This window comes from Dermacentor variabilis, chromosome 4, assembly GCF_050947875.1.
Source record: "Dermacentor variabilis isolate Ectoservices chromosome 4, ASM5094787v1, whole genome shotgun sequence".
In the NCBI taxonomy this organism is placed as follows: Eukaryota; Metazoa; Arthropoda; class Arachnida; order Ixodida; family Ixodidae; genus Dermacentor; species Dermacentor variabilis.
The window spans coordinates 4240174-4257646 of record NC_134571.1 but is presented as its reverse complement, the minus strand read 5'-3'; the positions used below and the strand labels follow the sequence as shown (position 1 = coordinate 4257646).

Here is a 17473-nt window from a genome sequence, read left to right as displayed (position 1 = left end):
TACTAACAATATTATGTATTAATTATGTTAGTGTTTTAGTGTTTACCATTGTATAAATTACTTGGCTGTGCTACTTTTGTGTTTATATGTATGCTCTCTCTGCAACGATCTCTTGTGAGATCGGCAGTACTCCTTAAAGAACAAATAAACGCTACGCGACTCCCATTCACCTCCTTGAACAAATTCAATCCGCGCTCTTTTCGCCGCAGGAAGGGAAATATTAACGCGACAGCGTTAAGGAGCTCGTGTCGCAGAAAAGCCGGAGTCGTCGGCGTCGGTGTCAGCGGCGTTGGCCGTGAGCGATAAATCCCAGAAGGCACTTCATAAATAAAAAACATCTTTCAAGATGGGCTGGTGGGAATCGAACCAGGGTCTCCGGAGTGTGAGACGCTACCACTCAGCCACGAAAACGGGATAAAATCGCCTCTAGTGAATGCGGTGTTGCCTTATAAACGTGCCGTAGAAAGTTATACTGCGGTCTATATCGGTAATTATGGCCATGTAACTTACAGAAGCCGCAGTTTCACGAGTAGCGAAGTACGTTTCCGCTACATTTCTTCTGCGCTCTGCACACACGCAGAGCCATCTTGCGGCAAACACAGAAGACCCCCTCCTCGCAAGGTACGGCGCTGCCCCGACACGTGGCGCGCCACTCGCCCCATGATCGCGTCCGCCTTCATGACGCGTCGGGGCTTGGCTATCTGTGCCGATCGCGACGTTTGGCTGGCGTAGCGCGTTTGAGTAGGCGGTGCGAACGGGGTGCGATAACGCTATCGCGTTCCACTCTCGAAGGCGAAGCTTAAGCGTCCTCAAATTTTTTTTCCACCGTTGGGCCCGCCACAACACGAGGTTTCAGCGGAAGAGCCATTCGCACCATACATGTGACAGCAATGTGGTACGTGCAAGTTTCGCAATGCTGAAGAAAGTGGCCTGGGTTGAAATCACTTCCGACTGCAGAAGACAGCCAACACAACACGACAAAAGAAGAAAAAAAAAACAAAACGAACAAACTCTAATATTCTGCCGGAATGCACTAAATCGCTTCCATCGGGCAGGCTAACAGCGCTCTCTCATTGTTTCTCAAGTATTATTACACAGTACAAAATACGATAAAAACACATGCGCGAATAGCAGAACTTTGTTATTTAATGTCTCAACTCGCGGAACTTCATGAAAGCTGATCCACGCCTCCCGAGCGCCGAAACTGGGAAGGCGAGTGTCAAGTGACGAGAGGAAGCCCGCAAGGCGTTTGGGATGAAAAGATATGTCTCTACGCTTAGTTTTTTCAGTCCTGAAGAACCTAGTGAAATGGTGAAATGCGAAAACACCCGTGTAATGAGATTTAAGTGCACGGTAAAGAACCCCATGTGGTCTAAATTTTCGGAGTCCTCCACTACGGCGTGCCTCACAATCAGAAAGTGCTTTTGACTCGTAAAACCCATAATTCTTTAAACTAGTTAATTGGAACTTTTTCAGATTTTAGTTTACTTTGGTACCAAAGCAGTTTTGGGCGGAAATATCAGAAACATGGTGAACAACCCAAAATACCTGTAATTCTAGAATTCTCACCAGTAGGCACGTCGCTCTCAGCATAATAGAATCCGTTGACTTTTGTGTTTGTGCTATCGTTTGAGACTTTCCTTCTGGTTTTGCCAAACGTCATTATATTTGAAAAGTAGCACTGCTAAGCTCGAGGACACGGGTTCGATCCCCGTCCGCGGCGGCCACACTTCCATGGGGGCGGAATGTTCAAAGTTAATCCGGAGTCCGCCATTGCGGTGTGCCTCTTAATCATATCGTTTTGGAATTTAAAACCCTGGAAATTATTATCTGAGAAGTTCGCTGAATCATGCGTAATGCATACACTATAAAGGCTAAATTTTAAAATAACCTCCCCCGCTATCCCCATCTCTTGCTTCGCCTACGATCACCGGAAATGTACTTGGTCTAGTTCCAATGGCCTGCTCGCCAGCCTGATTCGTGAAGATCGCTATTTGTTTTTGCTTCTAGCAGGGCAACAGAAAATACGCTGTCGGTGTATGTTGGCCGTGAGCGAAAATTTCCGATAAAGGCAATAAATAAATAGACGGTAACTTGAAAATAAAATTGCGGGCCGGAGATTCGAACCCAAGAACTACGAGTTGCGAGATCAGCACCGTTAACAGACCCAGTCACTATCTTTCCTTTTTTCTGTATTGTCATATTCAGCCACTGTCGGTCGATGGTGCGCACGCTCTTAAACGGGGTTTTATTTGAAGTTCGGACTCGACTTATGCACATGCCTTCGATGCTGCGTCCACTTGCTCTTCGATAGGGTCCTGCCAATAACAACCTCCCATGATTTCCAATGCGAACGTAGCACGTTTATACTATCGCGTTCCATTCTTAAAGGGAACTTTAAACGTCTTCAATTGTTGTGCTAGTTGTGATATACTCACCCACGTATTACAATACTCATGTCTACTAACGCTCACTCATTCACCTTCGTACTCACGGCTGCTAAAACTCACGAGCACTTAGATTCATACCGTCATTCACCCTCATATTCAGTGTCACCTCAACTCACAAGCACTCACTCACATTCACACTCAGCTGCACTAAATAACTCAGATTCACGCTCACCTTCACTCACCCATGTTAACACTCACCCACCTTAACGCTCCCCTGCACTCATACACAAGTTCACACTCACCTCCGCTCACTGACAAACACCACGTTTACACTCATTTCCACTCATACTCACAAGCACTCACTCACGTTCACATCCAGATGCACTCACTTCACGTTCCCACTCACACTCACAGTGCTCAGTTACGTTCACACTCAACTCCGCTCTCACTCACTGGCACTCACACTCACTTCCGCTCAAACTCACTGGCGCTCACTCACACTCGCACTCACACTCATTGACACTCACTCGCACTCGCGCTCACCTTCACTCACACTCACTGGCATTCAGTCGCACTCACCCCCTTCAGGGCGGTCTCGCTGGTGATCTGACGCGTCCGAACACTAACAGCTGCGTCACATCGCTACAATATGTCACATGAAGTAGAAAATCCGGTGAGCGAGCGGCGGTGATATCTGATGGTACCAAAAACTACGCGACCAAGTGCGACGTCACGCTCCCGGCGCTGGACGTGTTGCGAATCACACTACGAAATCCCACAGTGAACAGCCACGGCATCGGACGGACGCTGTAGCCCACACCGAACTAAGTGACTTTGCCTAATTCAAAATTCAGTTGGCCCACGGTCAAAACCAACCTGGCCCACTTCCAAAGTTGAAATGGCCCACCCTCAATATTGACTTTGCTCAAGTCGAACACATGACCAAGTGAAAAGTATCGCGCAGAAGAGACAGAGTGTTTTCGCATTCAGTGCACGTAAGGAAACTTAAAGGGCCCTGCACCACCTTTTATCGAAGTCTCGAGAAATGTATTTGAAGTTAAATTAGACTATAGCTGAAATACTTGGCCGCAACAAGTTCTTCAATGCGTTCAGCAGAAGCCAAGTTATTGGCAATGAAACACAGCCTTCGCGGTGCTTGGACTTCTTCAATGATTTGCATTGTGAAGGCTACGGCAGAGCGAGTTGTGCCCACAACGCTCCGACTACTGAAAGAGGGCAGTTCCAATTTGGTTTTCTTTGTGCATATTTGGATATACATTTTGGTGCCACTATTTTCGATTTCGGCACACACGACGCGCCAAGCGTGCGAAACGGGGCTGTCCTCAGTGAGCCGGAGTGCGTTCGGCCATCGCGGTATACGCTACGCAGCGGACCACAGCTGCATGCAAGTGCAGCGCGCGCTTTATGCACGAGAAGGCTCGAGTGCGCACTCATACGCTGCTGTCTGGCTGTGGTAAACAGTGCGCACCGGCTTTGTCTTGCACCAGCTTGACGGACGCATATTAGCCACATCATCCGAGCTGCGTATTTTTTAGCGCTATCAATAGCTGATTAGGAAGCGAAGTCTGCCAAGGCGTCTAACCAGGAGCGGCTAGGAGTAAGCGCATGCTGGCGCATGTGGTCCGACCTTAAGTTGCGCGTGGTTCGACGCTCGTTGAGTGTTGAAAACTAGCCGAAATTAGCGAGGCCTGACGGCTACGACGCCGACAAGCAGCGTGGCCAAAGTAGGATTCCTACGCGGGCGGCCGAGCGTGACCGGACTCTATTCGGCTTCTTTCGGAAGTGCGTAACTATTACTGAAATTTGAAAGCACGTTTTCGCTTAACTTTAGCCTGTTTATTAAACTGCGGCAATAAATATACAAAGTAAGAGTAGGAAGAAGCGTATGTGGCAAACACCCTTCTTGATTGACGTCGGCTATCCACCAATTGCAGGCGCGTATGGGAATGTGCTATATTACGAAATGAAGCGTCCAGCAAAGAGTGAGGAGAAGGCTTCTGTTGAAAAGAGAGCAAAACGAGAGCGAAAAAAATATAAAGGTGACCTTGCGCTCCGCTTACAAGATCCATGCGCCCCATATGACTGCAAAATTTGGCTTAGATGTTCACAGCAGCGTAATTTCTGCCTGCCCGGGCTTTGTTTCTTCGCCAAGCCCCTGCGGTGGCTCAGGGTCCCTTTCAGTGCCTCTGTAACTTTTTGGTGATATGATACGGGACAATTCTCGACGTTGTCAGTCGGCAAACGCTACCCTGGCATCCTTCTTGCGCTGCGGAGTGCAGGTTCATCGTGCCCTTTCCTGGCCGTCGCTGGCAGGGCAAGCTTTGAGTAAACCCATTCCCGCATTACTGATGGCCAATGTGGGGCCGGTGGCAACCTCCAACCGACGACTATAGGCACCCTACACCCATCGTACGGAGCAGCCAATGGTGTTATAACATTGTAGCTTCCTTATCTATGCTCCTTTTACACGGGACGCCTGCATCGCTGCAGTAAGCAGCGCCACTTGTGGCTCAGTCATTGTTCGTAGCATGTGAAGTAGACCATAACATGCACCAGGAAATATGTAAATCGCATATGATCACGTTCTGCTGTGGTTTGAAAAGTGGCACAATTCTAAATCTAAATCTAAATCAATTCTAAATCTGGAGCTTTCAGCGTGAAAAAAAATATTTCCTCCAGAGTAACCAATTGGATGTTTACAATGTAAAGGCGGGCGAACAGTGCCTTTCCTGAAGTTTCAGTGAAGCGTTATGAGCTCGAGCGTACATGAGAACACATGCGTACAGGGGGGCACTTGCGCCGCCGCTCTCAGAACAGGGGAAAGGGTGAAAGTAGGAGATTTGCCCCCCCCCGCCCTTCCCCACGTTTTTAATACCGGGTACCGACCTTTTCATCGTGCGAAGAGGATAGGGTGCACGGTGAGCCTTTCCTCCTCTCTGGCTTGGGCTACCCGGCGCGGCGCTGCTTGAAAGTATTCCTGTCGCGTGCTCCAGGACAATTTCGAGATGTTCTAGATTTTACTTTGCGAAATTTACGCCATGTCCGTTCATATAAGGTTGTCAGGGAAGCCTTTCGGTGCATCGGTAACTACAGTAGGCCGAAATGTGTCCTGGGGGCGCAAAAATGTGACGCGCACAATCAGCCGCGGTGTGTGTATATGTTGCGAACTATTTTGCTTATATCGGTTCTAATTCAACAAAGAAAACCGGTGTCTCTGTATTATCAGCATTGAATGGCAAATCCGCTCACTTTCTGATCGCTTGGCGTAGGAAGTAAAACATAAAACATAAGAGTGCATGCTCGTGCACGGCCAACCTAAGACAACCAAAGAAACATCTAATCAGCAGGCACTATCAAATATTTGTGATACACAGGCATCGTTCTCACGCATTTCAAGTCTAGTAGGCTTGAAATTACAATATGTCTACGCTAGCCATCCTGCATGAGGCCGATGGCGCTGCTCAACACAGCAATCACTGCAGTTGGTGTACCAGCGTGATACATATATGAGCTGCGTGTTTCAGCATTGCTTTCTGCTATGTATACAGCTACAATATATGAGAGGGATCGCATTAAAAGAATGCGATGGCTATCTTTGAGGACAAAATTTCCGTAATACGTGTGAGTGCGTCGTAGCGAAAGGAAGGAACACAAGCGAAAAAAAAAAATTCGGTTATCATCCTCTTTCTCGAAAAAGCAAGAGAAATCGGGCTAACACCGCAATACGACTTCGCATAGTCATGCCACAAAGCGTTTATTATTATAACCGCTGATATATATAACGATATATAACTGCTGATGCCGTATGTTTGGACCATGCTCTACATAGAACAAAGATATCTGTAATCCAGCGTCTACCACTGCTAAGGACGCTAACGCAGCTCGTAAACGGTCGCTTTGCTGGACAAGCTTAATTCAGACTGTAAGGTATGCTGTTATTACTAGCCAAAACTATTTTATTCATGGGTCCAAACCTCATCCATCGAACCAAGTAATCACGCAATGTAACCTGTAGCGAACAGTCTGAGCGCTTCTCAAAGTATAACAGCACAGCTCCAATCTTAGCAGAACAGTACCCACGCTGTTACGATTGTCGCGTATGTTTCATTTCTACCAAACGGCAACTTAGAACTACAGGATAATACTGCAATAAGGTCACATTAGTGAATGGAACATTCAGAAATACACAATTGATCTCCGAGGCTGATCGTAGGCTCAAACATATGCGCGCACACATCGCGCTGCATGCTCCGTACGCCTCAATGCCAGCAGAAATACCTACTTGAACCACTTCAGTGCGTCTCGCAGAACTGTTTAGTGCTTAGAAGACGCACTTCATGCTCAATAGACCGCGCGAACGCGAAAAAAACACCAGAGACTATCGCCGAACGTATACTTGCCATGCAAAACGGAACGCTCGCCCAAGCCAGCATGCCGACTACTCACAGATGGCGCCACTGCGTAGCAATATGGTGGTGCCCTTGAAAAAAACGGTGTATACGACGTCTAGAGTCCCGACCAAGATCACTCGAGTCCACAGAAAGCCGCTTGAAGCCTCCACCGGCTGCACGCGGAGTCTTGTTCGCATTGGTTCTTCAGGACACTCATCACCGGTATGTATATACCACACAGGGTCTACTCGGTTCCAGCTGATAAATTTCCCCCACTCAAGCTTGCAGTGGTCCTTCAGGACTTGCTCTAGGTATCGATTTGGGCTACTTGATTTGTCATACTAGGAATCTCAATAGTGCAATTGAGTCTCCCAGTACTTACAAGACTGCTTTCGTTTATTTAGACGTGAAAGGTGTTCTCATGGTGAAACAAACCTTGCCAGCGGATATGGAACATCGTTTCTGCTGCAGGCGTCAGGAGTACATTATCTTTTTCGTTGGAGGCAACTCGTTAATAAATCCACACATGCTGCCTCAAAGCATCAATGTTGCCGTATGCGAGAACCTCGTCATGTAATACACGAGAACAAGGGGGGTTAACTGAGGGACCCTATTTTTATTAATCATATCATAAGAAGCCAACAAACAACGACACAGGAAAACATAGGGGAAATTACTTGTACTTAAAATTGAATAAAACAAATGAAAAATTAATGAAAATCAAAGTGGATGAGAAAATAACTTACCGCAGATGGGGAACGATCCCACGTCCTCGCATTACGCGTGCGATGCTCTAACAACTGAGCTACCGCGGCGCCGTTTTCCCATCCACTTTCTTGGGTATTTATCATTTACGACTACAACTATCTCTGGGTGTGTTGGCCAGCGCCGCCACTCAAAAACGTTGGCGGCGGATGTGGAACATTGTTTCTGTCGCAGGTTGTAAATAAATACGATCCATCGTCACAATATATATATATATATATATATATATATATATATATATATATATATATATATATATATATCGTATGAACGTTTCTATCCATGATCGAGTTGATATAAAGGCACCCAAGAGGAAAGAATGAACGTGCGATGTGCGAAAGGTCATTATCTGAAAGCTCATCTATATATATATATATATATATATATATATATATATATATATATATATATATATATATATATATATATAAAGAGAGAGAGAGATATTGCCCATCCGTCGTTGTTGCTCAGTGGCTATGGTGTTGGGCTGCTGGGCACGAGGTCGCGGGATCGAATCCCGGCCACGGCGGCCGCATTTTGATGAGGGCGAAATGCGAAAACACCCGTGTACTAAGATTTAGGTGGACGTTAAAGAACCCCAGGTAATCGAAATTTCCCGAGTCCTCCACTACGGCGTGCCTCATAATCAGACCGTGGATTTGGCCCGTAAAACCCCATAATTTAATTTTCTTTAGAGATTGCTTGGCCCTCACTCAAGAAATATATAGTTGGAACGACACTACAAGACGCGCCGTGAAATGCGCTCGCTGAGTGCGGCATGCCTATATCTTGCTCCATGTCCTTGAGAGGTTGATATCGGAAGTTGGAAGGGCGCGACCAGAACTACTGAATCGTCACTGGGAACCGATGATGTCTAAGCTTGTCTTGTAATAGCTGATATTCCTCATTTCACAATGAATCAACCCAGAGGAGATGCGCCATGCCGCTGTACTTTGTTGCACTGACACTAAGAGAATATCGAATTGTTTCTGCAGTGGCGACAAAATTAAAGGAATGTTGGTGGCAGGAATGTGGGTGACACCACCTAAAGCAAAATAAAATTATTGGGTTTAGTATGCCAAATCATAGCGTATTTCACTACCTATAACTACATGAACGTCGAAAAGAGTGGTAGCAAGCATGGCAAAACGCGGAATGCAATAAACAATACATCTTTGGATAATTTAGTGTTTGGGATTATTTAGAAATTGGGAAATGGATCAAGTTAAAATGACGAACTTTCGTGTCCGTATCACAGGGGATCTTCATGTCTTAGCAGCACTTGCCGTCCGGCTAGTCTGTTCATGTGTGACATTAAGGAGGCAGATGCAGGAAAGTTACGACATGAAAACTCGTTTGGGCACGCCGCCTGCCTTACTTCTGTTTGCTTCCTTAATGTTCATTGTCATTATCACTATGTATACCTATATTTTATTTGGCACAGACGCAACTGCAGTCTGAATGTTCTACAAACTATGGTTTTTCGCTCGCCTTCGTACAGCACGTTCGATTCGTAAAGAGCAAGGTGGTTACTCACCAAGTGTCCACAAACAACGGCAAAGACACAGACCCTCGCCCTCGCGGCGCTACTCAAATTCCAGCGAATGGTTCACTGCCGTCCGTCTGCCTATATGCATTGCCGCGGGCCTTTTTCTTCACAGGCAACAAATGTGGCCGATAGGAAATATTGCGTTAAAAAATTTTCAACTTTGAATTAGGGCTTTCGTGTGAAAATAAGAAATTTCAACAAATAATTGGGGACCTTAGCCGAGAAAGCTGGCAAGACAACAAGAGTCAATGATCGGCAGTCAGCCTCTAGAATATGTGCAAAGGATACGTTTGTATAGGTCGCTTACTCACGGGAGATTTACGAAATTTTCAGATGAATGAAAATGAGTTGGAGCGCCTACAGCTGACATTATCGAAGCAAGATCGGCAGCTTTCCGCTGCCTTTGAAAAAGAAAGTATGCAATCATTGCATTATATGAGTATTAACCTATGAGCAAACATGGAGTTTAACCAAGAAGCTTGAGAACAAATTAAGCACTGCGCAACGGATCGATAGAACCAACAATATTAGGCGTGACGGTAAGAGGCAGGTAGACAGTGGTATCGCTTGCCGAGCAAACGGGTGCAGCCGATATTCCCGTTGACATGAGGAACGAAAAGAAATGGGGTTGCCATCTAACGCATAGTACAGATAGCCGGTGGTCTATCAGAGTTGCCTAATGAGTGGCAGAAAAAGGGAAGCGCAGTTGAAGTTGGCACAGGATTACGTGGTATCAAGGTATAAGGAAATTCGCAGGCACAAATAGGAATTAGCTAGCACAAGACAGAGGTAACCGGAGGACGCTGGAAGAGGCCTTTGTCTTGCAGTGGCCGTAACAATTGGTTGAACATGTTGTTGATGACGATGATGATAAAAATATTGTTTGCGCGATGACATGTGTTCAACAGGATACGATAAGCCTCAGTTTTTTTATGCAGTCACTGGTAACAGATGCTAGTGACAAAATGGTGCACAAAAAGATTTCACCCAGAATATGCAACAAGATTATACAAAAGCCACATCTACTGTTCCGTAAGAGAGCACCGCGGCCTTAACACGCAGCCACATTTAGGAAAAGGCATTACTCCGTCGGTAACGCGGCAAGAAAGGCACTAACCTCGCCGATGTACCTTTCCAGCATAAGCGCCAAGCGTGTCCTCCAGCCCACCGAGAATCGCATCGATGTCGCACTCAGCTTCGCAAGGGTTCGTTCAGCTTTCTTGCCAAAAGTTCCGCGCCGCGTCGGTACGTAGTCACTCACGTAACGTCCGCGTCTGCAAGCACCTGGCGGTCGCGCTCTGCTCGCGGGACAATCGTGCCGACGACGTGACTGATCTCGGGGCAGCGGCGGACGCGGCCGGGAACCCCGTATCCGCTTTGCCGACGATGACAGCTTCGCCTGAGCTCAGCGACATCCTGTGGAATTTGTTGTCGGCTTCCGTTGGGGGGACTGCCGCCGGAGAGCGTTGTCCGAGAACGGTGTTAGCATGCGTGGTCCAGAAATCCTTGTTGGTATTTGTATTGTTATTATAAAAGCACTATTCCTTAATGATGCAACGTTTTCAAACGAAACTGCAAACGGAGTTCTGCTGCTGGTGCTAATTTACAGAAGGCCGTATTTTCTATGACAGCCGTCTAACCCAAGTCGGCGCGTGTCTGCCCTCCGATGAGGCGATGTCCGATTGCGCGTTTTTAGCGCTAGCATTCTTAGGGTATACTTCACGCATTTTCCAGGGGCTGCCTATGTGCGGAATTATCTGTCTATCTATGTTTGTATCTAACTATTTTCCTGCCTACTTGGGTCACTGGGTATACTCAGTGGTGGAATGGGTAGCACATCGTACAGCTGTGTGAGGTAAGAGGTTTTCACTTGGGTCACTGTGTATGACGAAATGTGTACATACGTGCCAGTATTCAACGAAACTTTTTCACGCCGACATAGGTTACTGTACACGCGAGTCTGGTCAGGTACTGCTGTTCGAAGAAACACTTTGGTGTCGACTTGGAGTACTGGGTATGAGCCACTATAGGTCTGCGCTCGCCTCCAATGAGGCAAGCACAGACCTAGTGGCTCACTCCAATGATGGGTAGATGTGTGCCGCTCTTCAATGAACGTCTTTAATGATAACTTGGGTAGCTATGTATGTTCCCGTATGTTCCAATGGGAATGTGCCACTATTTAATGACAGATAAGATCGCTTAAATGTTTTCGATGCTGAGCGGGATCGCACCAACGTCACAAGACTTCCTAAAGGACAGCAGCCCGACGCATAAGCAGGCTGTGGCGAAACCTGACTGGATATGTGCCACTTTTCAATGAATGTCATGCGCACCAAACGCTTTAGTGAGTTGCGCAATGAATGGGCTACGTATGTGCCGCTCTTCGATGAGTTGCTCACCAACTTGGGTTACTGAGTATGTGTCACTGAGTGTACGGCAAGCGAGGAAACAAACCTCACCGTTCGCAGGCACCGGCGCGCTATGTTTCTCGTCTCGAAGACCACGCGCGCACATCGCGGCAGAACCACTAGATGCTGCAGCAGGTCCAGAAAGAAGCGCGAGAGAAGAGCCCGGTTGCCATATGATGCGTTTCTCAGGAGCCATGGATTTCGGAGGCTACGCACAGACCTCGAGGTGGCGGCGCTACATGGCTCCGTGTGCGGAAGCGTGAAAGAGGAGTACCGCTGCAGTGAACGCCTCGCCATACCTCGCTTAGGCGGTGGCCATACGTTGTGTCACTAATTCAGTCAATGCTAACGCATTACCTTCGACAGTATTCGTGGAATCGGTTCTGACGCATTTTCTTTTTTGGGCGCTGATCTTAGGTGCCCGCTTCTGCGGCGAACGTCAGCGTAACCGAGCGAAGGAGCCCAGCGAAGACGAAAGCGAACGCAGATCGCAGCGGGGGATGAAAGTCGCGAGGAGAAAAGAGGAGGAAGAGGGTGCAGCCGAACAACGCCCGCTGTCTAGCAGGCGTTGAGCGTAAACATGAGGCGAAAAATAGAGGAGGAGGCAATGGCGAAACGTAGGAAATAAGCATGTGTTGCGGCGAAGTATGGGAAGTGCGGTGACCGCGGCGGTGCTTGTGTCGGCGTAGTGCGGAGAGGGCGCTAGAAGGAAGTAATATCAGGTTCGACCTCGCATACAAACAGGCGGGTACAGTAGTAGAGCAGAAGCTTCCAGGTTTATTTTATGCGGACAACATTACGTTGCTAGTTAACAAGCAGAGTGATTTGCAACGTCTGGCTAATATCTGTGGACTGGAAGGCAATAATTTAGGTTTGAAATGCAGTTTTAGAAAATCGTGCGTATTGGTATTCAATGAAAACAGTGAACAGACAGTGGCAATACAGGGCCAGGAAATACCTCTGCGAGAAAATATATACACCTTGGTATAGGGATAAACGAAGGCAATAGATATATGGAAACACAGGAAAAATGCAATAACAGTGAAACGGAAGAGAAATGCAGGCATAGAAAATGAAGCACGGAGCGCAATGGGGATACAATAGGTACGAGGTGCTCCGGGGTATGTGGAAAGGTGTAATGGTTGCAGGACTTACTTTTCGAAATGCGGCTGTTTACCTTTAAATCAGGGGTACAATCAAGACTCGGTGGGAACTGAAGGTCAGTGAGACGCCCCACACTGGGCGCTCACGGGAAGACTACAAATGAAGCTGTGCAGGGTGATATGGGCTGGAATAGTTTTTAAGTGAAGGAAGCCCACAGTAAAATTGATTGTGAATAACGGCTAAGGAAGATTTAAGAAAGTAAATGGGCTGGGAGAGTGTTGAGGTATGTGTGCAGGAAAAACATTGATTCACAGTGGAGGAAAATGACTAGGAAGCTTACCAGTAAGTATGCGGCCTGTAGGGTGGACAACACAGCAACAAAGGAGGTCAAGTGGAAAGTCAGAGAGGCTCAATTAATCTCATGGGTGGCGGTAATGGAAAAGAAACCTGCCATGAGTAACTACTTAAGAGGAAAAAACGAAATCAGGAAAGAAACCATTTATGATAACTCAAAGGGAAGCTCATTACTTTTCGAAGCGAGATCGGTATGCCTTAGAACACGCACCTATAAAGGGAGATATAAGAAAGAAGAAGCATGTGCATGCTGCGGTAAAACTAGGGAAACAATGTAGTATGTTTTATTAGAATGTGAAGACACCTGCCCAGCGGTGGATTTAGGCACCACTGGACTCCTTCAAGCCCTTAGGTTCACTGAGACCAGTGGAAAAGTAAACATGTCCGCAATAGAGATTAGTAAGAGGAGATGGGAAGATTGGTGTAACAAAAGTAGGGAAACGACAAAAAACGGAGACGTAAAAAAGCAAAGTACGCAATAATGGGTCAGAAAATTTGGTTGTGGGAGTTCATACTGTTTTTTTTTAACCTAGGTAGGATATTAGGCAGTAGAATAGCAAGAGCTTGGTGGCGCAACCCACCGCCCCATTCCATAGGGGACGCTCACAATATCCATCCATCCGTCCACGTGGTGCCGTATGAAGAAAAAAAAAATGTACGATTTCTATTGCATGCACCCCATGTATGCAGCCTAAACAGCTTCGCTGGCAATAAGTCCTCAAATGAATGTTGCCGCCCGACAAATTCTTTTTATATTGTCCCCTTGCCAAACGTAGGAAAAGGAAAATGCTCTTGGAAGACATTCTCAGTTAGCCGTCACGCTTTGAATTCACAATTCACTACGACTAGGGGCACTGGCCGACTGCTCCTGTTAATAAAATGTGCATTCAATACCGGACACGAAATCTTCAGTAAACAGAACAGGGCAGCGACATCACAAGTATAGGAAAGGACATTCGATTGGGGGGGGGGGGGGGTCTCTAGCCGGCTCACGCTTGTAGCTGTTCATTTCGGATACACATCGGAGTTCATGCATATCTCCTCTACTGAGCAGTCTACTCAGCAGCCTAATCTATAAAAATGCACATTTATCTACACGGTGAACGTTTTTACACAAAAAAGGGTTTAAATAGGCTTGTCGCAGAGACGGCACTCTAATGTAAATTCGGAACTTTTAAAATACGCATTTTTTCTGCGTACCCGATAACAAGCGCGCTTGCAAAAACAAACTGTAGGGTGTTTGAAGGCACCCCAACCAAAGAGTGAGGCATACAGGCTTAATTAATTCCTGATTTAACACCCACCATGAAGGGTGCCACGATGGATGTACAGCCTTTACACCGGGTATGCTAGGTAGCTTGAAACGAATTTGAGGTTGTACACCTTATAGATGAAGGATACGTAAGGCTCATTGCTAATTAGAGTCGTGTGAACCTACGCATCTTTTCAAATTGAATAGTGATATAATTGTACGTGTCTATGCATATGCATAGCGTATATATATATATATATATATATATATATATATATATATATACATACATATATACGCGTCCCTACGGCGTGCGGCAAAGACGTCTACTACGGCGTCCGCGATTCGCGTGGCCAACGCCGTCGCAAGCGCGGCGGTTGCGTCCACTCTGTACGGAGGGGCGGGCGCGGTGGACATCAAGGCACCCTAGCAGCCGCTGGAGAAGGACCTCCCTGGCCTCGCGCGCCACAGGAGTGGGCATGCATCCGTTCCGCGTTTCTCGCTCGCGCACGCGAGATTGAATCGCGTTGGCTTGCTCACCCCACATGCTTTCACTCATACGGAACCTCACGGCGACGCCAGCGGCACAAACGCTCCCGCAGTCTCCGTACAACGGTTTCTCGAGTATTCTGGCAGCTCAATTGACGCCGTACCTTTTTTGCACACATGCTTCAAAAAGTGCAAATTTTAGTCTATGAGTATCAACCCGTTTTCTTTTTTTTATTTGAAGAAATCATGCAGAAACTCCCATTTAGGTATCTTAGTATGCGTAAGCATAGCCAGAAATTTCAGTTGGCCCACCCCCAAATTTCATATCGGCCTGCCCACACATCTCAGTTGACCCACCTCCGAATTTAAGTTTGGCTTCCCTCAAATTTCAAGTCCGCTCACGGCGAAATTGATCTTGGCCCTCCCGCGAATTTAAGTTGGTCCACCGGGAAACTTAAGCGGGCCCGCCCCCAAAATTCAACTTGGCCCACCCCTCTTCGAGCCCCCGTATTCAAGAACCCAACTTAAGTTCAAGTCCATGGCTCAGTTGATCTGAGTAACGCCTGCCGCGAAGGCGCGCAGGACTCTCATTGCGTTTCTTCTGGCGCCATCACGAAAGGCTTCATTTAAATTAATTCTAGCATGGGCTTCAACAGAAGTTGGGTTTTAAATAAGGAGTTAACATAGTTTCACCATGTAATTTCTATGGAACTCTATGTGTCCTGTGAACATTCTGTCTGATCATTTTCTTTTTTTTCCTTCAATTGTTCCTTATCATATGCATCTCTCTCTCTCTCAAGCTACAAATTATCTATATTTACACTGTCATAACGATTGAATGTCATCGAAAATAACATATTTTTGTGCTGATAGAAGGCTGTACACTTTGCACGTGTTGGAAAAATTTTTCAGAGGAAAGCTTAGGCATTAAAGTGCGCACTACTGCTCAAAGAAGCAAAACTGCGTCGATATGGTGCAGATCGGAGTACACGACATCCGCGGTAACATTTGCGCGGTGTGAAAGCTTGGGAATAAATATTCCGGATACACCGTGTCGTTCGGGAGCCTCTCACTTACGCCACAAAGGCGCGCGCGCAACAGCCCGTTGAAGTTTGCGTGACCGATCCGGTGCATCAGTATCATCACTACACAACATGGCAGCTGGAAAGCCGTGCAAAAAAGCTTTTTTCTTTCACTGAAGCGATTTCGCCCACCGTAGGCGTAGTACCTCATGACGGGCTGTAGAAACAGCGCCAAGGGAGTGTGCCGTTCTTAACGACGTACTCACGACGGGAGCTAGCCTTCACCAAATAAACCACATAATATGTACACTACGACGTGTATTAATTCGTTGCATCGAAAATGGCACCGGAAAGGCGCGCTTTTCTTTTGCATGAAAGGACAACAAAATCGAAAAAAAGCGCTGTCACGTCACGGCGGTACACTCCAACCCGAAAGGGTCCGCGCGGCGGCGGGAAATTTCGGGGGATGGCGCCACGTTTAAACATTGATGGGCTTAGCTGGGGCTATCTCATCTGTATTCTCCCACTTCAACATTTTTTAAAAACTTGTACTGCCCTCACGATGCACAGGCACAATATATTTAAATATACGCACAGGAAAAAAATTATTACATTGCTGCGTCCAAGTGCGTAAACGAGACGTGCCGATCGGAAGGAAAACAAGAGGGCAACGACGATTCTGCAGCGGTCATTGCTCCTGTTCGTAGCTTGCTGTTCAAAGCTTGCGCAAACATTTCCACGGGATCGTAGCAGTTTGGTGGAGGTGCTTGGTACACCTCATAACGACATAGACTACTCTGTTACAACTTCGTTAAAGCCGTCGACTTGTCGGGCTTCCGCCACCCTTACGTGACATGCCTGAAGAAGCCTGCCAGATTCCTGAAGACTCTGATGACATTCCGAGGCCAGCGCCTGGTGTTTCGTGGTAGTACTACAGGGTGCCACTCGCTTTCGGAGGAGAAGCCAAAAAAGATGTCCAATGTGGTGTTTTCTTGTAAAGACACAGCGCTAGTCTGGTACAACAACCATGCAGACACCCTCACTTAATGGGAGTTTTTCGTCCTGGAGGTCAAACCGTGTTTTGGAGATCAGTGCAAAAAAGAAATGCGCCTAATAGACGCTTTCCGCAAAAGGGCTCAGGTTCCCGGCGAGGCCTGTACAGTTTATACAGAAGAAGTGCTAAAACTGCGCAAAATAGTCACCTCTCGAAGGTCCGAAGATAATAAAGCTGGACTTTTGTTGAAAAGAGTACCTGAAGACGTCTACAAATTGTGCCGTCTACAAATTTTACCGGGTGTGCCGTCGCACACCCGGCATCATTGCCGCCAACTCACTGCTGTTACGGTTGGCGTGTAACCTCCCGGGCAAAAAGGATGCTCTACCACCATGCCTCATGGAAAGGAAGGATGGATTCCTAATTTGCCATGGTTGTCTCGAGTGGATGACCGGTCTGGCAGGGCCCCGTAGTGCTTACAGGCCCTTTCGTATGTGTACATGCCTAAGCGAAACGAAGAATGGAGTCCTAATTCGCTGTGCTTGTCTGGAGTGGTTAGCAGTCTGGTGGACGCCCCGCAGTGTTCACAGGCCCCTTTGCGTGTGTACGTGAAAACCGTTTCCGTGAACCAACGACGCGCGAAAAGGGAAGTGATCAGCTGCCTATGATTCCCACCAACTGTCAACACTTTCCGAGAACCAACGTCGCCTAAAAGAAAAGTCCACAAAAAGCGG

General features: G+C 47.1%; 1 protein-coding gene across 2 annotated transcripts in view; it reads right to left on the bottom strand.

Annotated features, from left to right (window-relative positions):
- The window catches only part of LOC142578588 (proton channel OtopLc-like), a 163334-nt gene that overhangs the window by 75814 nt on the left and 70047 nt on the right, over positions 1-17473 (bottom strand). The window contains exon 1 of one of the 2 annotated variants that reach the window (XM_075687979.1): positions 10234-10449. The exons of the other annotated variant lie outside the window; for it this stretch is intronic. Coding sequence (XP_075544094.1) covers positions 10234-10296 — 63 coding nt within the window. The 5' untranslated portion in view covers positions 10297-10449. Of the gene's footprint in view, positions 1-10233; positions 10450-17473 lie in introns of those variants that run through there. 2 annotated transcript variants of the gene reach the window in all.